Source organism: Anomalospiza imberbis, chromosome 19, assembly GCF_031753505.1.
Source record: "Anomalospiza imberbis isolate Cuckoo-Finch-1a 21T00152 chromosome 19, ASM3175350v1, whole genome shotgun sequence".
In the NCBI taxonomy this organism is placed as follows: Eukaryota; Metazoa; Chordata; class Aves; order Passeriformes; family Viduidae; genus Anomalospiza; species Anomalospiza imberbis.
In genome coordinates, this window is record NC_089699.1 from 168,025 (window position 1) to 191,314 (window position 23,290).

A 23,290-nucleotide genomic window follows, 5' to 3' on the forward strand; every position below is an offset into this window, starting at 1 on the left:
AACATAATTTGTCTCTGCCAGTGTCTTTTCACCAGTCTTTCTAACTCACTTCCATGTTCTAGCCGCTCCTTTGGACAGCATCCAAAGCCTGGCAGCCTATTACATTGATTGCATGAAGCAGATACAGCCTGAAGGACCTTACCGCATTGCTGGATACTCTTTTGGTGCCTGTGTAGCCTTTGAAATGTGTTCCCAGCTGCAAGCACAACAAAATGCTTCCCATGCACTCAACAGTTTATTCCTTTTTGATGGGTCTCATTCCTTTGTGGCAGCATATACCCAGGTAAGGGGCTCAAAGAGAATCTTCTTTCTGGGGACCATCCTCTCTCATTAGGGCTAATTTTTCTCGCAGCTTACTATTCTAGATATGAGCAATCTGAAAAGCTGACAGACTTTTATTCCCAGGGATTTTGGAAGACAGCTATAAACAGTGGATGCTTAGAGATGGCTGAAGGGTAGAAGCACATGAGAGGTGGTCTTCATTAAATGGAAAGAGTTCAGACACAAATGTTGCTCTTGCTATGGTAAATCATAATATTAGTATGTCTTCTGGAAGATCCTGGTGTCTGCAAGTCAAGATTGTCTTGTAGTGGTGCGAGGAAACCTTGCTTAAGGCTTCCCTTTCATTTCCATTGTATTTTAGAGAATACTAGGCTCTTGGCAATTGCCAGCTGTGGATTTACTTTCTAATCTGTCCTGAAGGGATTTCCCCCCTTCCTTTTTTTCCCAGTTCACACCTTTGGTTCTATAATTGTTTTTATCTGACTTTTAACATCAGGCACATTCCTCTCACATTCACATTGTATTTCTCTCTCCTCCAGAGCTACAGAGCCAAACTGACCCAAGGAAATGAGGCTGCACTGGAGACTGAAGCATTGTGTGCCTTTGTTCAGCAATTTACGGGCACTGAATACAATAAGGTACTGTTTCTTATTTTCAAGATCCCTATGTCTTGATATTGCACAAGAGGGTGTATGTTTTTTTTGTTTAATGGAGATGAATTCTCAGCTGTTGAGACTAATGTGAAAAAAAAAATGTTAATATTTCCAGCTGCTGGAAGTTCTCCTGCCCCTGAAAAATCTGGAGGCTCGTGTGAATGCTGCTGTAGACCTAATAACTGGGATTCATACAAACATCAATCGTGAAGCACTCAGCTTTGCTGCTACTTCATTTTACCATAAGCTGAAGGCTGCTGACAAGTATATACCAGACTCCAAGTATCATGGGAACGTGACACTGATGCGGGCAAAGTCTCACAATGAATATGAGGAAGGTCTGGGTAGAGACTACAAACTCTCAGAGGTCAGTCGCAGGCCCACTGATGACTGTTGAATTTCTTCTGATATTTGGGGAAGCCAAAGGAAAGCATGGGAAATCATCCCTACTGAGAAAAAAAGGACAAAACCAACCTTAAAGAAATTACTGTTCTGCAGCTTCTGTGCTCTAACAAGAATGAGAAGTCTCCAAAAGCAAATGAGTTTATTGGTTGCAGGCATTTTCTGTGGGTAGTGAGGGCGAGAAAGTCTTGCCTGTATATAGGATGTGTTTTCTATAGCTGATTCTTGCAGCTCTCTAGGATGACTTTGGATAATAAGGATGTTAAAAGAGAGCAGTCTCTTTTCACTGTAGACCCTGAAGTTAGTTCACAGAATGAGGGCAGCCTTCTGAAGAGCAAGTGTCAGTCTTCTGACAATAAAGGCAGCTTTTTCTCAGTTACCTTTTTTTCACTTAGAAGCTAGTGAGTAGTTAGAAGTAGGTTTCTTGTGGCTAAAAAACTTGGGGTTTGGCCTGTAGTCCAGATAAGGTCACTGTTCTTTAGCCCCTGCTCACATACAAGGATTAAGTTGGTGCAAATACCAGGGAAAAGGAAGTGATTGTCAGAATTCTCTTCCTGCTTCTGGCATTTCCTATCCTTTAAGATATCTTACTTAGTCATTATTGACTAATTTATATGTTATTAAAGTTACATAATGACCTTAAAGGAAGATTTCTGGTGGTGGGAGAAGGATGGTGAGGAGGGGGGGTGTTTATTTGGTTTACTTAAGGGCTTGGAAGTAGCTACTTTGTCATTCATTCTTTGATGTTGCAGATAAATTATTCTTTTGGTACTAGGTTGGTTAATTTTCTGCCTAGCTTATATTTGAGTGGATCACCTGTCAGGCTGTCAAACTACTGTGCTTTAAAACACTGGTTCCAAACAGTGCCCCACAGCTGATCTGTGAAAATGTGTCAGAGTAAAACCAGTGCCATTTTTAACTGAGTTTGATAGAGACAGTGGTATAAATTATGAGTAACTTAGAAGACTAACAGACCCAAAGTGGCTAGGTGACCAGCTGGTTGTAAATTGTGAATGAAAAATTTTTCTTTTTCATACTTACACAGGTATGCGATGGGAAAGTATCTGTCCATGTTATTGAAGGAGACCACCGCACCTTGCTGGAGGGAGATGGTGTTGAATCAATTATTGGGATCATCCACAGCTCACTGGCAGAGCCACGTGTCAGTGTCAGAGAGGGTTAACTTCTACTTCCTCACTGTCAATGACGAAGAAAATGCCAACAACATTCCTAGTTATGACGGGCCCTAAGGAACTCTTCCTGTTCAACATCTCATCTGCTCTGCTGCCAGAACTGGGAAGTCCAGCTGGACTCAATTGGTCTTTTTCTGTCTCTTTCTTGCTTATCTTTTCCTTTTCCAACATCTATGGGTTCTATCTCCTTCCTTTCCTATGGCTGTTTTTCCCCCTAATCTCCCTGTCCATGTTAACTGTAGTGCTGTGACTCTGTCACTGTGCACTGCAGTGAAGGTTCCCCACAGATGGTTGCTTCCTACACCCTAGGCAGTATAAAAAAACAAATTTAGGAGTAGATTTCTTGTGCTTTATATTGTTTTTGTCTTAACAGTATTCCAAAGGCTATGTGATAGCACTTGTTGACCAAGCCTAGTGAACAGGGAGAGAAGAGGAGCTGCAGGTGATTTTGGAGATACTTTTTATCTGTGAAGAATCTTTCTGCAGTTTAGGTCAGAAAGAGAATTCCATTGAGGGTTTTGTAACTATATTTTTTAATTTGCTATATTCTAAGTATTTATTGTGTCAAACCAGAGACTTCTTACTTGGTTTTAATTTATTGTGGGTTACAGGAGCAAAGAAACATCCCTTTTTGGAGAGGAAGGTTGCCCATCTTTGAAATAATCTAATTTCTTGTTGGTTTTGTTGGGTTTTTTTCTTCCTTTCTCCCACTGCCCCACCCTTTTCAGAAAGGAATAGGTAGAAGGAAGGATTCTTGCCATCATGAACTCTTCAGGAGAGAGAGGGGCCTTGGGGATAGGGTGGATCTTTTGACAGATGCCGCTGTATTGAACAGCCATAACTTGGTCATGATAAAAACAGGTAAAGCTGTCCCTAGGCAGGAACTTTGTTTATATTTGTGCAAGGTTCTGTGGCCCGCTCTATCAGAACCTTAGTAAAGCATTAAGATTATTGCTTTACCTTATTCCCTCTCACCTCCAGTCTTGCCACCCAATGAAAAATTTGGAATGGGGAGGGCAGGGAATAGAATTTCTTAACAATAACTGAACAAATCCTCCCATGTATGTTCTCCCACAGTCAAAGCTCAGGCAAACATAAAAGTATCTACGCAAAGCCCATATATATTTTATTTAGCCCAGGGCTTAAGCCTTGTATTCATTTTCCTTTCAGTAATGAGACTGGAAACCCCACATAAGTTAGCTAAGTAATCGGTTTGATGGTCTGATTTTAAAATACAGTAGTACCTTTTTAAAGGAAATTTGCATAAAATTGAGTTGGAAAATTTCTTGCCTTTGCTATGCTAGATCTGTCCTTTCTGAAATCAGTAAATCCTTGTTACACTTATGATACAGAGGAGACCTGGGTAGCAACAAAGCACCAACTAGGAGGAGCTATTATGCTTCTCCAAACTGCTGTAAAACCCAGTTCTCTCCATTCCCCAGTGAAGTGTTCTGGTGGTACAGGAGCATTCCAGTGACAGGGACAGATGGCTCTTCACTGCAGGTTCTGACCTAGTGTCTTTTGCTTATACCACCCTCTGTTGATAGTGGCTGGGTTAACTGATTTTAGTTTTATAAAGTATTTCTTTTGTGAAATTGAAATAAAACAACATAATGTCAGCTTAAACCATTTTGAAATGTCTTGTTCTTTTTTTCTTTTTTTTTTCTTTTAATTAATACTTTTTGGTCTGAAGATTGTCTTTCTGGCTTTTCTAGTATTAAACAGAATTCATCACTGGTTGGGTTTTGAATTATTTTCTACCATCATTTCTTAATCCCATGTTTCATCTGGAGTCTCTCACTTCCTGGTATAAAGCAAAAAAACTGCTGTAAACATATCTGATTTGTAGTCTGTAGAAATAATAATAGTAATAATAATAATAATGAAAATAATAACAATGAAGGCTTAGTATTCTGAAGCATGGCTTCTTGTTGCCATGATTTTGGTACCTTAGATACAACCAATTTACAGCCATAATACTGATGTGGGAACTTTTAGATGGGCTTTTATTTGGAGTATTGGACAAGTCATTAATACTCCTGCCTCAGTTTTCCTATCTGTAAAATGGAAGAATAGCATCTACCTCAGGGCCTCTCTGAGGGTTAGGCAATGGGTATAAATGCACTGAAGTTTTAGGTATGATGTCTAAGTGTTAGACAGTAAGGAGGAAAGTGTGTGCTGTGTGAGGGATACTGCATACTGACACTGGGGTGACTGTATAAGCTGTGTGCATACACCATGGGACTTCATTACATCTACTGCACACTGTCCCTGCACCTACTGGCATTGGGTACTACATAAAACAAAACAAATGGGGACTAGTTGGTTTGGTTTAACTACTGGCAGTTGTAGTGAGCCTGAAAAAAAGGGGGAAGAATCCTACTTGTGTTGGTTATATTTAAAACTGGAAGGAATAAGAAAGAATTAAATGTAAAGGAAACAGGTACAATAGTGCTGTGCTAACGTGTGTAACATCTGAATGGACTGTGTGGAAGAAGCAAGGGCTAATGCTGTCCCATCTGTTGAAGCAGGAGTTTGACGAGTTCCCTGTATAAACAAATCTGTATGGTTTCATCTAAGCAGAGCTTGAAAATACTGTTTTAATCATAGAAGTTGCTGAAGAATAACGTAGAGCTTATATACTGTTAATGCTCTTGTGATTGTTATTTGAAAAACAGAAGGTTGTTACGTTTAGGGCTTTTTTTTGCCCCATAATTATCTGATTATGAGCTGCTGCCATGTAACCCATTATTATAACTAGCTGCTGAACACAGTGTGCCAAAAATAAAAACCTTATTAGTGCGGTATTGTTTATTTCTCAGTAGCCCATCAGATTAGACATGTAGAATAACATCAGAAGGCAAAATCCAATATTGCAGTTTCTTGTTTTGAGAAGACAAGGACAGAAGTGAAGTGCCTCACACCTACCCTTCTCTGTGAAACTGAAGTGGGGATTCTTGTCAGCTGATGCATTCCATCCTTTTCAGATAGCTTCTCACAGCCTAAAACCATGCTGCTTTCAATCTCAAGACTGAAGAGAAGTTCTCTGACCGGGGAACTGTTTAGGCTCACAAATGCACATTACCATTTTGAAATGATGGACCGTGTACCTTAAATCTGCAATAGAAAGAGTTCAAGAACGTATGGCACACAGCATATGTTGTCACCAGTATTAAAGCTATTATTTTCCTTTTCTAGTCTATCACCTTAGAAGGCAAAGAAATACAACTCTCTTGCTGAAGATAGCAGTAAAAACAGTGCAAGAAAGGCCACAGTTTAATAGAACTGGTTATGTAAAATAGCACTACCAGAAAGTGAAGTTCCCTGGTGCTGAGATGGAGGTCAAGTAAAACCCAAAAGATTTAAGGTAGAATAGGAAGCAGGTGTTTCTTTTGCACTTACACAAGTTACCAGACATCATGCCTGCAAATCAGGGTCAAAAGAAAGAAAAAAATACCCCTGGAGCAGTTTCATCAGAGGAAAGGGGAGTGCTGATAGCAGGGGGGCAGAGGCTGTATATTTAAAATAGCAACCTCGTTCTTTAGGCTGCAGAGAGGTAATGAAAGATGGTAAAAAATAATTAGAATCTTGAAATATTTATTGCAGTAAGTTCATCATAACCATGAGTGCGAGAAAGTTGGAGGGTGGGGGAAGTACAGGCTTTGACATGAATTTGAAATGTGAAGGCTTGTCAATGGATAGACTAACAGGCTTACTGAGCAATGGGAATTTACATGTAACTGCTTAGGCTACGGTGCTTTGTTATATGATTTTGTTGAAGTTTTTCTCTTCTGAAGAACAGTCCTGTAACTCAAATTACATTGCTGGAGTAGAGATACGTTGGAGTAGAGATAGAGCATTTTTTATATGCTGGAACGTATTGGCTGAGAGAAGCAGAACTCCTCCACTGTGCTCATCCTGGTGATGGTCAGTAGCTTTATAAAATAATGTGAAATGAACGATATTGTCATGGATGCTGTTACATTTGGTTCAGTCATGTGGACCATTTTCACCTCTCTGCCCCGACCATCCGACACCAAGGACAGGACAGGCCTCTCACTTTGTCCGAGCTCTTGCAATGCTCACTCGCGGCGCTTTCCGTCGGCACCGGCTGCGGCGGAGGCCCCAGTGCTCGAAGACGCCAGGCTTAGGCTCGGCAGTCACTGCCGCCCGGGCCGCGCTGCGCGACGCGCGTACCGGCCGGGCGCCGGGGCTCCCTGCGCCGCCGCGGCACCGGAGGGGAGACCGCCCCGCACGGCGCCCCAGCAGCCGCTCCTCAGCCGCCCCGCAGCCGCTCCTGTGCGGATTCTCAGCCGCCCCTCTGCGGCTCAGCAGCCGTCCCTCAGCCGCTCTTCGGCCGCCCCGGGCAGCGCGGGACCCCGCGGCCGCTGCGCCTCTCCCGCGCGCGGCCCCTGCTGGCAGCGCCGCGGTTTCTGGAGGGGACGGCGCGCGGCTGCACCGCTGAGCCGGCCGGAGCGAGATGGAGGTGGCACCGTCCGGCTGCGCCGGTGCCCGGCCCGGGCGCAGCGGTCGCGGCAGCCTGCGGGCGTCAGGCCGCGAGCCCCGCGGCGGCGCGGGGCGCCAGCAGCCGCAGCGCTGCACGGGCGAGCAAGCGGGAGATGCCGAAGCTGCGCGGGGAAGCCTTCTGGAGGGAGACGCTGCGGAGCGCCCACTACGTGGTGGCGCCCATGGTGGACCAGAGCGAGCTGGCCTGGAGGCTGCTGAGCCGCCGCCACGGTGCCCAGCTCTGCTACACACCGATGCTGCACGCCCAGGTCTTCCTCAGGGACGCCAACTACCGCCGCGAGAACCTCTACGGCGAGGCCTGTCCCGAGGACCGGCCGCTCATCGTGCAGGTGAGCGCGGCCCCCGTCCCCGCTCGCCCCGTCATCCCCAGCACCGGGAGCGACGGCGGCGGCGGCTGCCGGGAGGAGCTTCCCTGGGCTCACCTTGCGGTGCCACTCTTGGGTAACGTTGAGGACGCAAGTCAGCGCTGCCAAACCCACGCGCGCCATCCGCCCCGCTCGTGCTAACAAATCCAGGCGTTTCCCAAATGTGCACGAGTTGAAGGTAGTCAGTCTCATCCACATTTTAACATGATTATGTAGAATGACAGAAATCTCATTTTCTTCATCTAAATACCGCTGACAGTACTTAGCTCATGAAGATGTGTGTTTTTCTGTTTATCCCATGTTTAGCAGAGGGTTTCCTGTCTTAACCAAGGGGCCGGGAGCACTGGACTTCTCAGAGGGTTTCAGTCCCCTGCACCTCATCTTTCGAAATAGATTACAGTCGGTCTTGTAGAGTCAGGGTGTGTCCCAGATCTGGTACCACTCAAGGAGGATCACAGCTTTTTGACTAGTAATCTGAAACCCTGAGCTCAGTGTTTAGCTATAGAGAAAGAATGCAAGGAAGAGAGGACAGACTTTAAAGCATGTGTTGCTTCTGCTTCTGGACTACTGTGCGGTATTAAGGTATTTCACTCTATGCCAAAGAGGGAAAGTGGCTTGTGGAGCTGGAGAATAATGCAGGCAAAAGACCATTGTCATGAGCAGAGGAATGACTGATTTCCACACATGGAGCAGTTAAATGGATGAGGACATTTTACCCTGGAAAAGAAGTGTCTCCCTTGACTGAGGAGAGAGTTAAGAGAAGCCTGTGGAAGTATTACTGGCTTGAAGATGATGAATGGGAAAAAAGTAAGTGTTAGTGGTAGTTATAAACTGTGAAATTCATTGCTGTGGGATGTACTGGATTCTGAAATATTACATGAGTTTAGAAAGCAAATGAAGGAAAACACTTGAGGGTCTTCAGGTGCAACAAACACACCTTCTGTTTCCGAAGTCCATAAAGACATTTTTTCAGCTTCTGCTGTTCCCTAGACATTTTGGTATTGACCTTTGATCTGTCTCAGTACAGCTTTCACAGAATCATGGAATATTCTGGGTTGGAAGGGACCCACAAGTCCACAACCCACAAGTACATTGAGTCCAACTCTTAAGGGAATTGTCTATACAGGGACAGAACTCACAGCCGTAGTGTTACTAGCTATACCATGCTCTAACCAAATGAGCTAATCTCAGCATCTTGTATATTCTTCTTCTGTGGGAGGTAGTTTCTTTTGACACAGAAAAATAAAAGTGGTGGAAAATCAAGTAATCTTAGAAAGCTGTAAGTCACAGATCTTCAGCTCAGTAAGCTGTGTGTCCTGGTTACACTACCTGAACAGGATCAGTTGCTGTGAGCTTGCTTCTTCCCACTGGCCACTACTGGATATAAAGTATGGAACTAACTAATCTCTGGATTAATCTTGTGCAGGAGTCCTTAAGGATTTGGTCACAGAGTCTTAAAATTAGATTAGACAGAGGTACATCTGAGCTCATCCTGCTCTGAAGACTTTGTTTACTGTGCTAACATTCTCATTATATGACATGATTGGAGGCTTTCTGTAATTTCAGTTGTCTCAGAGAAAGCAAATTATTTTTTTATTTTAGTTGGTGTCAGTCATAATTTTATGTAGTGCTATAGGGTTTAAGTAACATCTTCTGCTCAGAAGTGTTTAAATTTTGTTTCAAGTTTATTAAAGACATGACAGAAATGGTTTTTGTGAAAAATGAGGTTTAGAAAATCTGTTTAAAACCATAAATGAGAAGAATAGTTTGTCCTCTTCAACAAAGAAGCTTCAAATTAACCTATTTTATTAATTTGTTTTTTGCACTGTGTTTTAAATGTAATATTAATTACATTCAGTTAAAACTGAGCATTTGACTATAGCCCATGTGTCTGTTTCACATTCCATGGCAATTCATTTTAGAGGCTACCAGGGCACTGCTGACTCATGTTCAACTTGCCATCAACCAGGACCCCCAGGTCTCTTTCTGCAGCACTGTTCTCCAGCCTTTTGTTCCCCTGTCTGTCCATACATGCAGAATCACCCTGTCCCAGGTTCAGAATAGGCTGCTTGTCTATTAAAATTCATATAGTCTGTGATTGCCTAGCTCTCTGATGGTCTTTTTCCAGGGCCCCTGTACCTCCCAGGGTGTGGACAGCTCCTCCCAATTTAGTATCCTCAGCAAGGTTACAAATGTCAGCATGGTTACAAGTAATTTATGGAGCTGTTGAAGAGCTCTAGCTCTGTCTAAGATGGAGCCCTGTCATGGCCGGTCTCCAGCCTAAGGTCATCCCAGTCACTATAACTCTTTGCACCTGACTCATGAGCCAGTTGTTTGCCCATCACACAATGTGTTTATTCAGCTGTGGGCTGGACATTTTGTCCAGAACCATCCTATGAGAAACAGTATCAAATGCTTTACTGAGATCCAAAAAGATTACATCATATGGCTTCCCTTGATAATTTTGAGAAATAGTGTTTGGTATTATTAACTGTGCATATTTGCCTGTTTTCTCTAGCAGGTAGTTGCTTCATAACTATATCATAACATTTTGTCAGTACTTGAAGAAAGCTATTGCCTGATTATTCCACTTCTGTTTGGTTTTCACAGTTCTGTGCCAATGATCCTGAAGTGTTTGTCCAAGCAGCACTGTTGGCTCAGGATTACTGTGATGCCATAGACCTAAATTTGGGTTGCCCCCAAATGATTGCGAAGAGAGGTATGTGCAAATCTGAGTCCTGGATAAGCAGAGAAATGGCAAATGGTGTTTCAAATGTGAATGTTGGCAGTAAAATACCAAGAGGGCCAAATCAAGCCTTGGGGAGGCTGCAGTAATGCTGAAGTCAGACTTAGTTACACCCAATGTAGCAGGTAATGCTTTTCATAGTACCTAAAGCAAAAATTAGATATAATTAATTCTAATTTCTCTTAAGTGACAGCTCCTGTGTCTCAAATATCCTTCAGAAACAGTATTTTTAGTAAGAGCTTGATTTTCTTTATGATTTTTGCTCAGTCTATTTTTGAAAAACTGCACTTAAAATTAGATCATTCAGACCCTTAGGATCTCCTATTTCCCTGATACTTGCAGAGTTTTTTTCACAGTAGTGTAGAAGAGAATGACACTTGCTGAATCCCTTAGATACTGCATGTTTGAAAACCAGAGCCAGTGTTTGAAAATTTTGTATCAGTTAAGGTGTTGAGAAAATATTTGTTCAGTAACTGCCCATCCTTCTTCTAAAATACCTTTAAAAGATTAATAGGAAATTATTAGTGGTACAAATAGATCTTTCAGTCTCATCATCTGTTATCCTAATAGGATTTATTCAACATCTGATATTAAACCCTTAGAAGCTGGACTTTGAGCTGCAAGTGTCAACACATCAGGCTTGGGGAGTGCCAGTGAAAGTCAGGTGTGGGTATTCCTTGTTTATCATGTAAATTTAGGCAGGGAGAACAGAATGATCCCACTCTTCCAGCTGGGGCAGGACAGAGTAACTCTGTTTCTGCCAGTGAGCCATATGAGTGTCTGGATCTTTGTGAGAGTTTATGAAAACTGTGCTTCAGGATCTTATGCACAAGTCTGTCATATGCTCTTTTATCATAGGTCACTATGGAGCATTTCTGCAAGAGGAGTGGGATCTTCTTCAGAGAATGAGTAAGTATTTAGAGAGGGAATAGGATGAACTAATTATTGAGAGGAGGTCTAGGGATTTTGGGGGAAAGGAGGTGCATCATATTTCTTTGGGCAGAGTTGTTTGGTTTGTTTGGGTTTTGAAGGGGCAGTTGTGGTGGGGTTTTTTTTTTTGTTTGTTTGTTTTTGGTTTTGTTTCTTTTTTTTTCTTTTTTTTTTCATATTGTATTCCAGTGGCACCCTCAAGATGCTTGATGGTATCCCACTGCAAACTCACACTAGATCTGCTAAAAGACTTTTGTACCTGAAACAGACTTCAGGTGAAACTGAGTCAATTAAGTTCCAGTCTCATATGACAGCTTAGTGGCTCTCCAGCTCTAGAAACAGTAGAAGTCCCAGTGCCTTACTTTTTCACATTGAAGTTCTCAGGTGCCAAGGGTCGTGTTTCTGCTTGAAGCCACAGTTGCCCTTTTCTGATCAACTCCATGTACTCTTTCTGTCCAGAGTATAGCAAATTATGCCTTTCTTCTCCTAATTTTTGTAGGCTATTTTCAGGCTATCAGTAGCTGTTGTGAACAGTATCATATTTTTTTTTAAGAAATTAATTTGTAACTGATATAAAAAGCAAGGTCTTGGTCACTTTGTAGAACTGAGAATGTGCCTTCATCCAACTTCAAAGCAAGTGTTGGAACCATGAAGTTAGAGAGTCCTGTTTCTGTTTGCATTCCCGGTGGTCTGGGGAATCTTGAATGATGTTTGGTACAAAGACACTGCAGAGAACCTGGAAGATTAGACAGTGCATCCTTGCCCAGCATGTAATGTGGCTGTTGAGAAATATGCAAATCAAAATAGCCTCAAAGTGTGAAGGTCATCTAGTTGGGTGAACCCAGGCTATCAAGTAAGAGAGGTGTCTTAGGCTGTCCTCTTCCTCCTTTTTTCCCATCTGTCTTTAAAATGGTGGAGCACTCTTTTCTGCTTGCACCTGTATACACCTTGCTTGCTCCTTTGAAAGGGTGATGGGAAGTACCTATCATTAGAGCTCATAGGATTTGGATTAGAAGACAGCAGGTGACTTCCTACATTGTATATCCAAGCTCTGGAAGATAAGAGAATTTCAGACACGACATTACTCAGTGTTTTCCTGTTGTCTCTCTTTGTTAGCTCTCTTTTTGGTATTTTTGTGATTCCATGTACTGTGTAAGGACTGGGAGTTTACAATGTCCTAGATTTCACCCTGACTCTATAAGCTACATTTACTACTTGATTGCATCCACAGCCTACCTCACTTGATAAGCCTCTGCTTGCCATGGATAAGACTCTACTTAAAATGATTTTTTTGGTGATAATTTGCAAAGAAGTGAAGCACCTTTTTGTGGGAAAGGTAGACAAGCAAGTGTTAATGTTGGAGGAGTACAATAGCCTGTGAAGATAATAAACTTGTATCAATAATTAAGTTGTGAGGGGGTGGTCTTTGAAAGTGAAGACTTAATGCAGTGGAAGCGTTAGGGCTGTTAAATGGGTGACTATTTCATGCCATCTTGTTAGGATGCAGATTTTGTGTTTCATGCGTGTGTTACTGTTACAAGATTAAACTATGCAGTAAAGATTGCAGAGGACACTGCTGATTTTTTAAGCTGTGAGAACTGCATAGCAGTAACTTCTTAGGCTTTTTCCATACCACACCCAGTATCAGATCTTGAGGAGAGTAGACACTTTTCATAGCATTGTGCAGCCCACTTACCTGTCTTTTCAATCTTTCTCAGTTTTACTGGCTAACGAGAAGCTCTCTGTTCCCATCACATGCAAAATCCGCGTTTTCCCAGACATTGACAAGACAGTGAAGTATGCACAGATGCTGGAGAAAGCTGGCTGCCAGGTAAGAAGGCAGCTGCTCCCTCTGCTCCTGCACCGGACACGTATCTTTGTGTAAAGTATCTGATGACCAGTTCTTGACCAGTTCTTGAATAGGCTGCATTATTTTGCAGACAGAGCAAACAGGATGCAGACAGATCCTGTGTGTTTGCAGCCCCAGGCTGCAGGTCAGTAGTGTGGTATGAAAGACATAATGATTTCAGTCTCTTGTAATCACTGCACTGTGCAGCATCCTCCACTGTGGTTGAGCATCTCAGTCTTCACATAGTGCTGCAGGAGGCAAGCGTAAATGCATGAAATCCACAGTACTGTAGAAGAAAAAGGGTATCAAAAGGTATCACTAGAAGAAATAGGCAGCCTTCTAACTCCAATTAAATAGGCAGCATCTAGAAATAGGCAGCATCTCTAACTCCATTTAAATTGGAAGAGATGATCTGTAGTTAGAGACGGTACTGACAGTATTTGGGCCTTCTGCTGAGGAGAAAGCTAGATCAATATATCACAAATTTCAAAGTGAATCACAAATGGAATCCAGTAGGAAAAGGAAAGGAAACCTGTAGGTTCTCCCACGATAGAATCTTTTTCATGCCATGGAATAGCAAGATGAAAGGAGCCTAAAATCATGCCACAGTAGGTGAGCTGCTGATATCTTTCTGTGTTGCTAAACTCCCTGCACTGTTGAAATAGCAGCAGGAACTCAGTGGCATCCCTGAAGTGTAGGGAGTGAAAGGAAATATTTTTTCAGTGGATTTATTCCAGTGGTTCATACACGTGGAAAGTAAATGTAATGTTGTGTTCCAGCTGCTGACTGTGCACGGCCGTACTAAAGAACAGAAAGGACCACTTGCTGGCGTGGCATCTTGGGAGCACATTCAAGCTGTAAGGTTAGTAAGCAGTACCAGTCTTAGTGGATTCCTGCTAGCACACTGGATTTTAAACAGAGTGTACAGTGGCATTGAAGAGCAAACAAATTTATGTGACAGGAGGAGAATTTCTGGGTTGACTCTAATTCTCAGTTTTATTCATTGGTATAGAAAAGCTGTAAACATTCCTGTATTTGCAAATGGAAACATCCAGTGTCTCAGCGATGTGGAAGAATGCATCCGTAAGACAGGAGTACATGGTGTCATGAGTGCAGGTAAAGAAAATGAACTTCTACTCTGATGAGAATATGAGTTGTTTCTTATTCCCCTAGCAGCTCCATATACATTTATTAAAAACTTATGTCAGATTGATTTGGTGAACAGCTTTGCTTGACAGCTGAGTAGCCATTCTCCCTCATTTTATACTGGCCATCTCATACCAGGAATAGGGATCCCTTAAGCTTTGTAAAGAATCGTTATGTCAGACTTGCAATACCATTGACTCATTGAGCTCAAATGTAATTACTTGACATATGGGAGGCATATGGGGCTCCTGTTGTCCTGGAATATTTTTGTGACATCTGTTAATAAGTGGAACAGTTTTTGAATGGTTCTCAATGAACTAAGTGCATCTGTGGGTTAATATTCCTGCAGGTGATTCGTGTTGGGTTGGGACAAGAAAGAATTGACATAACTTCCTACAGGAAGAGCTAGAATAGGCATCAGAAAAGCTTCTAATCACTCACACAATTAAAGAAGGGTTGTAGAATCTTGGTTTTAGAAAATACTCGTTAACAAAAGGCTTGTGAAGCCAGTGGAGAAAAGCACAGTGAGAAGCTATGTCTGTGAACTTGGGCCAGAGAAATATCAATACAGACATAAGGTAAGACACCTGTCATTTCAGTATTTAACCGTTGGGCAACAAAAGCAGTGATTTCTCTATTTATTAATTGGTTTACTGTCTTCCTGTCAAGGTTAGATGCCTTTCTAGAAACAGCACTTTAATTAGATATGAGCTGCTCAGCACAATTAGGAATTGCATAGCGAAATACAGTATCCCAAGGTCAGGCTAGAGTATTACAGATCCTGTGTACTTTTTGAGAGTATGTGGGTGATGTGTCTGTGGCTGTAGAATCACAAAAGAGATGATCAAACTCCAGAGCAGAGATATTGGCCTTTGTTTCAATTCTGAAATGGAAGCTTGAGCATTTCTTTTCGTTCCCTAGAAGGTAATCTTCATAATCCAGCTTTGTTTGAGGGCCGGAACCCATTGGTGTGGGAGATGGCTGAGGAGTATCTGGAGATAGTGCGGAAGTACCCATGTCCATTGTCTTATGTTAGGGCTCATCTCTTCAAGCTCTGGCATCACACGTGAGTATCTCCTTAGAACGCTTTAATGTTTTCAGGGCTCATCCTGCTTAGAAAGTGTCTGGGCTTTCTGGCAATGATTTGTTTGGCCAGAATGAGTATGCTGCAAAGTTTTCTGTCCTGGACCTGGCTGGAGAGGGTGTGGGCTGAGGTCTTTACCCTTTATTTCATATCTGGGAAACAGGGCATGGGGAATGAACAAGTTGCCACAAGATCAGCCAGGGTGTGATCTCACAGCACACCAGTTGCAATGTAGTAATTGCCCATGTGCACACACTTCATGGCAAACACAAGTTAACTATATCCTTGTTCATTGTGAGGCAAAGTGCTGTTACATTTATTGTGGAGTAAGAGCATAGCTATGGGCAGTTACTGAGAAGCAGCTGATGCATTGTACACTCATGTTATCTTATGTCAAAGTACCTTGGTTGTCTGCCGAGTATTTATCTGGAAGAGACATGTGTGCTTTTCTCTGGACTTATAAAGAGGAATATAAGCTTCTCCCAAAGGCAAATGAATCAGGAAAAGTGTATAAAATGCTTTTATACAGTTATTTTTAGTTGATTGCAGTCTAAATATAACTGATGTTTGGGCTTTGCCTCAGGCTTCAAGTTTACCAGCAGCTGCGTGAAGAATTAGCAAAAGTGAAGACTCTAGAGGGCATTGTAGATGTCAACAGGGAGCTGAAACTGCGATGCCAGGTACCAAGATGGGCCCTAATCTCCCAGAACAGCACTGCCTGCACTTGGTGGGAATGTACCAAGTATGTCATAGAGTTGACATCCATTAGTCATTTCTCTGAGACTTTGTGGCTTATTAACCTTGATATTCGTAGCTTGCTACAGTAGCATCCCCTTAAGCCTGGACAACTTCACCCAGGATAAAGTTGATTTAGGAGTTACAAATGTGCTTCATTTCATCTGTCATAGTAGATAGTTTTTTTGCCTATATGTAATTGTCAGTAATTGTTAGCTTAAATTTCAGTTTGTGATTTCCTGGAGTTTGGAGTGTTATTTAGTGTATTTTCTGACAACTCCGCGAAGACTGATTGTAACTCTCTGCTGCAGGAAGAAATAGCTAATCAGAAAGAAGGAGAAAAGCCAAAAGAAGGGTTGCCTTTTTTCCACTGGATCTGTCAGCCATACATTAGGCCAGGGTGAGTTACTTATTTTCATACTTACAGGTACTCATAGGCTTTTCCCACCCATACCATCAGTATCAGCCACTGATTCTGTTCTGGAGCTTACATTCACTAAAAAAAATATACTGAAGAAGACTTTGGATTATTTTTATTCTAGTTTAGTTGTTTCCTAGTTATTGCTTTGTTCATAGGGATGTTGCTTGCTGTTTGCATCTTCTCCTTTGGATCCTCCTCAAATTTCTCTCTCTCTGGAGATTAAAAATTAGGAATCCCACTGCAGCTGAGAACAAGAACCTGATGTGCCTAATTTAGCTGACCAACTTTAATTGGCTTTCCAACTGATATGTCTGATACTGTCTCTGTTATTAACTGCCAGTGCTAACCAAAAAAGCTAGGTTTTTCTATCCCACTTCTAAGGGCAATGACACTTCATTGTAGCTGTGATAGAAAGGTTTATGGTTTACCCAGATTTCTGTAAACCAAAATAATGGTCAGGGAACAGCTATGTCTTCCCTCCAGGCTACTTATAATGAAATTCACTGTTTCAGGCCAAAGGAGAGATGCAGGGAGAATGGAGATAGTGGAACAGAAAAAGGTGTGCGGGGAAAACGTGCTCTGGAAGAAGAGGAAGATGGAAATTCTGAGCTTCTGTCAAAGAATAAACAAAAAAAAAAGTTAAGAAATCCAAATAAAAGCTTTGATCCATCTTTAAAACGTAAGTTCCATTTACTGGCATAAATGTATGGAGATATGCTGATACTACCTTTGACATAACTTGCCGCTAAGAATTTTCCTGGCTTGTGTACTTGTAGAAACTTCTTTGAAAAGAAGAGGAATTGTTGCTATTGAAATTCCAATAGCAGGCAACATGATTGAAATAAGGTTCACTAGTAAAGGAAACAAGGATCAAAGTAGTAGGTCACTAATTCTAAGCATCTTTTTAAGATCAAAATGGTTTACAAACTACATTGTAGCAGTCACTAACATTTGACATTGAAATTTTATATGAATTTCAAGCTGATGTCTTCCTGTTTTATGCTTGACTTGAGGATTAAAATTTTCAGTGTTTGGATTGTAGCATAGAGGCACTTAAAAATTCAAAGTACTTTTACCTTTGCATTGTTTTTTGAGGTACTGTATTTTTATTTCAAAAAGAGTCTCTGGCTAGAAAAGCACCAAGCCTTGTCTGGTTCTGTTTTTTTTTTTAAACTTACTTCTTCCACATAAAAATGCCATTGGTGAAATCGGCTCTCTCTCTCTCTCTCTCTCTCTCTCAGCCAAGTATGCAAAATGTGATCAATGTGGAAACCCTAAGGTAAGTCAGTACAAGCATCCATAAAAGCATTTCAGTTAAATGGAAATTAAATGTCCATGCAGGGACTGATTGCACGATGTCTGGATGGAGACAGGTGACACGTGGTGTCCCTCAGGGGTCTGTACTGGGACCAGCACTGGTCAATGTCTCCACCAGTGATGAAGACAGTGGGATCAAGAATGTCCTCAACACATTTGCAGATGACACCAAGCTGAGTGGAGTGATGACACACTTGAGGGACAGGGCCATCCAGAGGGACCTGGACAAGCTCAAGCAGTTGCCTGTGGGAACTTCTGAGGTTTAACAAGCCAAGTGCGAGATTCTGCACTTGGGTCAGGGCAACCGTGGTATCAAATCCAGGCTGGGAGGATGAACAGATTGAGAGCAGCCCTACCCAGGACTTTGGGGTGCTGGTGGATGAGAGGCTGGTCATGACTCACACATGGCCACTCACAGCCCAGAAAGCCCCCGTGTTCTAGGCTGCATCAAAAGCAGCATGGACAGCAGGTCACAGAGTAGGGGGGTTCTGTACCTTTACTCTGCTCTTGTGAAACCCTCATCTGGTGTTCTGCATCCAGCTCTGAGGCCTTTGGTGCAGGAGACACATGGAGCTGTTAGGGCAGGCCCAGAGGAGGCTACAAAGATGACTGGGGATGGAGTCCCTCTGTCATGGAGAGAGGCTGAGAGACAGGCTTTTCAGCCTGGAGAAGAGAAGGCTCTGGGGAGCCTCACTGCCCCTTCCAGTGCCTAAAGGGGACTTAAAAAAAGACAGCAATGGATTTTTTAGCAGGGCTTGTTGGAGTAGGACAAGGGGTGATGGGTTTAAAGAGAGTAGATTCAAAGTAGATGTGCCTTAGATTAGAAGTAATTTTTTATGGTGAGGCAGTGGTCCAGGTTTCCCAGAGAGGTTGTGGATGCCCCATTCCTGGAAACATTCAAGGTCAGGTTGAACAGGGCTCTGAGCAACCTGATCTAGTCAAAAATGTCCCTGCTCTTTGCAGGGGTTTGTAGTAGATGACCTCTAAAGGCTCCTTCCAACCCAAACTATTCTATGATTCTGTTCTGTTATTCCAAATCCTGAGGTATGTCCGTGCTAGTGCCCAGTCACACAGGTGCATGCCAAGTCCTGCTGATAAGTGTGTGTGTGGGGAGGAAAGTGCATACTTGGGCAGAAGCTTTTTAACCATTAACTGTAACCAATCTCTGAGGTTGAAGGTGCTGCACAAAAATCCTTAACATACACAGGTTCTTTGAGAGAATTTGCCTTCCTCTCCAAAAATGTGTAGTCCTGCTGCTGCTGAGGGTATTTATTGATAAAACAGTTGAGTGAGTTAATTGAATGTCCCATGATATCTTGGAAACAAATCTCCAGACTTCTAGACATCTATGACATGCATATTTTACTGTGAAATGAAAAACAAACTCCTCTTACTGGGGTTAGTGGTGGGTGGAGTTTTTCTGCAAAGGGAAAATTTGAATAACTGGTGTGGTTCTTGGTGTAAAATAAAAATACTTCAAATATCATCACAGTACAGCTTGCAGTAAGTGTCAGGCAGCACCTGCAGCTCTGTTTTGTATTGTGTTTGGATCTCTGCCTTTATCAAAACAAGCCTAAGCACCTCCTCATCCTCAGTCCTGCCTTTGCAGCAGATTAATATTGACTTTCACTATTAGCAATGCGAAATGAGGCAGCTGGTTTTACAGGTTCCGTATTGAAATTTCAAATATTTTGATATTTGCAAAGAATTCATTTTGCTTTTGCTTGTTTATTTTTTCCCTTGGGGAACATAGCTGTTTGCTTGAGAGAGTGGTGTTGCTGAGCTGTGTGAGCAGAGTGTATATATTGCTGTTAATATACCTGTAAAGTGGGGTGTAAGATGCAAGTAATTTTGTGTTCTAGCTTAAAAATTAGCATTACACCTCAGGGGGCATGGGAGCCTGCAACACAAGCATGTGATGTTGCTCCCTGTTGTAACACTGTTACTGCAGCGAAGCAGTTGCAGCCAGCTGGGGCTCAATTTGAAGCTGCAGCTACTGAAAAAAATGGGATTTTTTTTTGATGTGTTCATTACTGGGAAAGCATTGAGCACTAGGCTGGCCTGCTTTCAAAGCCATCCTGTTTCATAGCTAATCCAGATGACATTGCTTGGTGCATAAACCAAGACTGTCTGCACCAGGACTTAGACTTATTTTTGTTTTGCTGTTGCATCACTGTAATGTTGCAGGTAGCTCTTGAAATCTTTTGACGAGGCTTCTAATTATTTTTTCCCCTATATTATGTGTTTCTGAGCTATGTCATGAAATGGGGTGGGGGCTGTGGAGGTGTGGAGAAGAAAAAGGGGAAGGAACTCAGCTAAAACCTCCCTAAACATGAAGAATTTTTTGACTGGGGTGAAGGGAACCATGTAAACAATAAATAAATCAATATCAACTAACAATGTCAACTCTCTTTTCTAAAATGTGTGTGAGCAAAGCACCCCAGAGACCCCGGCTCGTTTTGCCACCTCATCAGTGAGCCAAGACTCAGCTGCTGCTGTCCCCTAAGGAACATACATTATACTTTAGTAAATATGCAGGTGTATTTTAAGATGCAAGTAGGGAAGTAATTCTGGTGGTAACATATTGTAGGCATAGCTGCACTGTGTTTCATGTTGCAGAGAACTAGAGCCAGCTCACCAGCACCAAATGTGTTCATGCTTGTTCCAGAGGGCTTATGGCATGTGGCTGCTTGTGGTGGGTAACTCGGGCTACCCAGCAGGCTGTGGGGGGTTGCACAAGTTGAATGTGGATTTTTTTTTTTTTTTTGGTTGGTTGGGGTTTTTTTGTTCTTTATGTGCAATCAGTGAACAGCACCCAATATGACATCAATTCCATCATCTTAATTAGGGTGAGTACACGGTTTTTTCCCCGAAGATCTGAAAGTGCAGAGCTGTATTTTTACTTATTATAGTAAACAGTAATAATATTATTTTCACTGACAAAGCTTCTTTATACTGCTATCCCAACCCAGGGCACGAAATGTGTGTTTAACATGTGCCGAGGATGCTGTAAGAAAAGGGCATTCAAGGAAGTAGCAGATTGTCCAGGTAAGTGTATCTGGCCTTACCAGGCATCAAGCAAACATCTCATCCATCTCTCATGTATATTCATTACTTAATCTTAGGGTTATGAGGTGTAAGTGGGTGTTAAAATCTACATACTACCTAAAATGCTACATGCTATCCAGAAGTTTGTAATACCATTTTAAAAGACTGCTCTTCCTATCACTGCTCCTGCTTCCAATGCCTCGGGATGCAGTTTCCAGTCTGTGAAGACCCATTCTTTATAAGGAATGAGGTATTCTGTTTACCACTGTAGTCATCTCATTTCAGGATGTTGGTTTGGGCCTTTTTCTCCCTTTTGCTTTTTCAGGTCATGGATTACTTTTTAAGACCAAGTATGAAAAATCCCTTTCATGGCAGCACAGTCAAAGAGGAATTCAAACCCCAGAGATCAGTCAGAGAGGAGATGCAGAGGTGGGGGAGACAGCAGTGCTGAAGGAGGCTGGTGACAGTACAGGGTGAAGCTTTGGAACAGTCCAAGAGCTCCTGCCAGACTTCCCTGGGCCAAAGAATGTGTCATCTCCAGCTCACTGTCAGCTGTGTGAACTTCTTCCACATGATTGAGTTCTGGAAAAGTTTTATTTAAGTAAAAAAACTGCTTACTCAGGGAATTATCCTGCATTTGAAATAAAAGAGATGCAATTAAATGGCTAATGCTGTATTTGAAAGACTGAAAATGCTGCTTTTTTGGGTGGAGACAATTTCTGTAAGCTGCCATTACACTCTGCCTGCTGTATGCTCACTAACTCTTCGTGTTCTGTTTTTAATACTGGCAACTAAATTTATTGCATTAGAACAGCCTTCTGGCATGCTAAAAATAGCAATGTCAGTGACTTCCTCACTAACAGAAAATGTGTCACATTTGTTAGTGTTTTAGTAGGCCACATTTTTAATGTAGAAAGGAAAGCAGCAGTACTTGGAAAATGTGAATGTAAAACTCTAAGATCTTGCTATATCTACATTAACAATTATTAGTTTCTTACAGTAGGATCAAACTTTAAAGTCTTCCATAAGCCAAAGGTTGGGGGAGGATGAAATTTCTATTTTAACAGAGGGTTGTCTAAAAATATGTGGGAAGTTGGAACCGAGTCCATTACTATTTCCCTGCTCAAGGTCTCATACTTCATTATATGGTCATTTGTCCTTCACACATGATAAATTCTGAGAGACATGTGACAAAACCAGATGCAGGCCCTACACATGCCTTTTTTAAAGATGGGAACTTGAAACCACCTCTTCCACCTTGTGGAAATAGTCTAGTTCTTCCCTCACACAGGCATACGTGCTAAAGCTGTCAAGTATTCTGAGTTTCCTGGCCTGTTTCCCCCTCCTCTAGTAAAAAAACTAAATATTCATTATCCTAGAATTCCAAACTGTTTAATTGACCTCTCCCCATCTACAGTTTCCCAAAAAGATTAGCAAGCTCAGTCATTCTCCTGCTCAAAGTAGAGGCAAAACAGCCAGTTCTAGCACAAGAGAACTGGGGCTGTGAGAGATTCAGCTTCTTACCCCCACAGAGAGATTTTAGATCACCCCTCCCTCTCACAAATACAGTCTCATCACAGAATCACCAGTGTAAAGGAACAGTCAAGGTGGCTTTTGGCTCCTAAATTCAGGAGGGGCCTTACACTTGAGAGTACTAATTGGATACCTTTCTATAAAGAATTAGTATTTAAGGTATATTTGTCCTTTCCCCCATGCCAAGGCATTTCTTAACAAGCACAATGGAGAAATGCAGATAGACCTTATCTTGTCCACTCCTGTCCATGGCATGGCTGGAGGCTGCCACACTCCTGACACAGGGCTGAAAAACTGCTCAGTTTGGCACTGCAACATAGACCCACCTCTGTGCATCCAGATACAAATCACAACACTAATGGAAAAAAGTTTCAACCTGAACTTTCAGCAGCTGTGCCAGAAGACATCAGCCTTGCAGTTACCAAGGCAAAGCTGTCCAGATGAGCCATGGCTCACTAACCAATGCTTGTGAACTTGGAGGCCAATTACAACATAAGCAAAGCCAAGCCACTTACTGTTCACACTGAGCACACCTGCACTAACAAGGGATTACTTTCAGGCTAGGCAATATACTAATTATTCTGTTTAATCAAAAAATTGTAGTTTGCCAGCTCAGCAAGGTCAAGGCCTATTTTGTTTCTCTTTCACAGGCCCTTAAGGAGATAGACACTATTTAATTTTCATGGAGTAGGGGGAAAAAACAGAATGTAGAATGATGCTGAAAATGATGCTCAGTCTTCAGGAAAATGGATTCTCACATCTAAATTATTTTCAGAGGCACACAAGAAAAAGCTGGGGTATTTCACCTGACAAAAAAGAAAGCCAATTGCCTTTATTTGAGAAACAGGTTATTAAATGAATTATGAGAAATATTTTTTTAAAAATTTACATACAAAAAGTGCATCAAAACAGAGACTGAAACTCCAAGATTTCAGCATGTATTTACGGGGTACAAACTTCTAAGTGCAGAGGGTTCACAGTTATATCAACTACAGGCACAGGGAGTACAAGAGTCAAAGCTAGAGCTGAAGGCTTAGAGAACTGAAACAGTAGTACCTG

The 23,290-nt window shown here is 42.1% G+C and overlaps 2 protein-coding genes across 4 annotated transcripts in view; both read left to right on the forward strand.

The window, feature by feature from the left end:
- The window catches only part of FASN (fatty acid synthase), a 41,439-nt gene extending 37,283 nt beyond the window's left edge, over positions 1-4,156 (forward strand). The window contains exons 40-43 of the mRNA XM_068209800.1: positions 63-283; positions 822-920; positions 1,051-1,302; positions 2,383-4,156. Coding sequence (XP_068065901.1) covers positions 63-283; positions 822-920; positions 1,051-1,302; positions 2,383-2,520 — 710 coding nt within the window. The 3' untranslated portion in view covers positions 2,521-4,156. The remainder of the gene's footprint in view (positions 1-62; positions 284-821; positions 921-1,050; positions 1,303-2,382) is intronic.
- Positions 4,157-7,028: 2,872 nt separating this feature from the next.
- On the forward strand, positions 7,029-21,374 carry DUS1L (dihydrouridine synthase 1 like). Of its 3 annotated transcripts, none has more exons than XM_068209804.1 (13): positions 7,029-7,386; positions 10,033-10,141; positions 11,027-11,077; positions 12,817-12,929; positions 13,727-13,809; positions 13,960-14,063; positions 15,015-15,159; positions 15,761-15,923; positions 16,200-16,312; positions 16,846-17,012; positions 17,575-17,612; positions 20,623-20,698; positions 21,024-21,374. In XM_068209804.1, the coding sequence occupies exons 1-13, from the start codon at positions 7,150-7,152 to the stop codon at positions 21,173-21,175; spliced, it is 1,551 nt and encodes a 516-aa protein (XP_068065905.1). In that variant the 5' UTR covers positions 7,029-7,149; the 3' UTR covers positions 21,176-21,374. The 3 variants fall into 3 exon arrangements, with proteins under 3 accessions (XP_068065905.1, XP_068065908.1, XP_068065906.1); XM_068209807.1 differs by having other exon boundaries at positions 15,761-15,857; positions 16,224-16,312; XM_068209805.1 differs by having other exon boundaries at positions 12,877-12,929.
- The last annotated feature ends 1,916 nt before the right edge of the window (positions 21,375-23,290 follow it).

Bases quoted from the DNA above. Each gene is read 5' to 3' on its own strand.
- DUS1L (XM_068209804.1), top strand. From the start codon at position 7,150: ATGCCGAAGCTGCGCGGGGAAGCCTTCTGGAGGGAGACGCTGCGGAGC. The intron at 7,387-10,032 runs GTGAGCGCGGCC...TGGTTTTCACAG, and splicing joins ACCGGCCGCTCATCGTGCAG to TTCTGTGCCAATGATCCTGA. The intron at 15,924-16,199 runs GTCATAGAGTTG...AACTCCGCGAAG, and splicing joins GGTGGGAATGTACCAAGTAT to ACTGATTGTAACTCTCTGCT.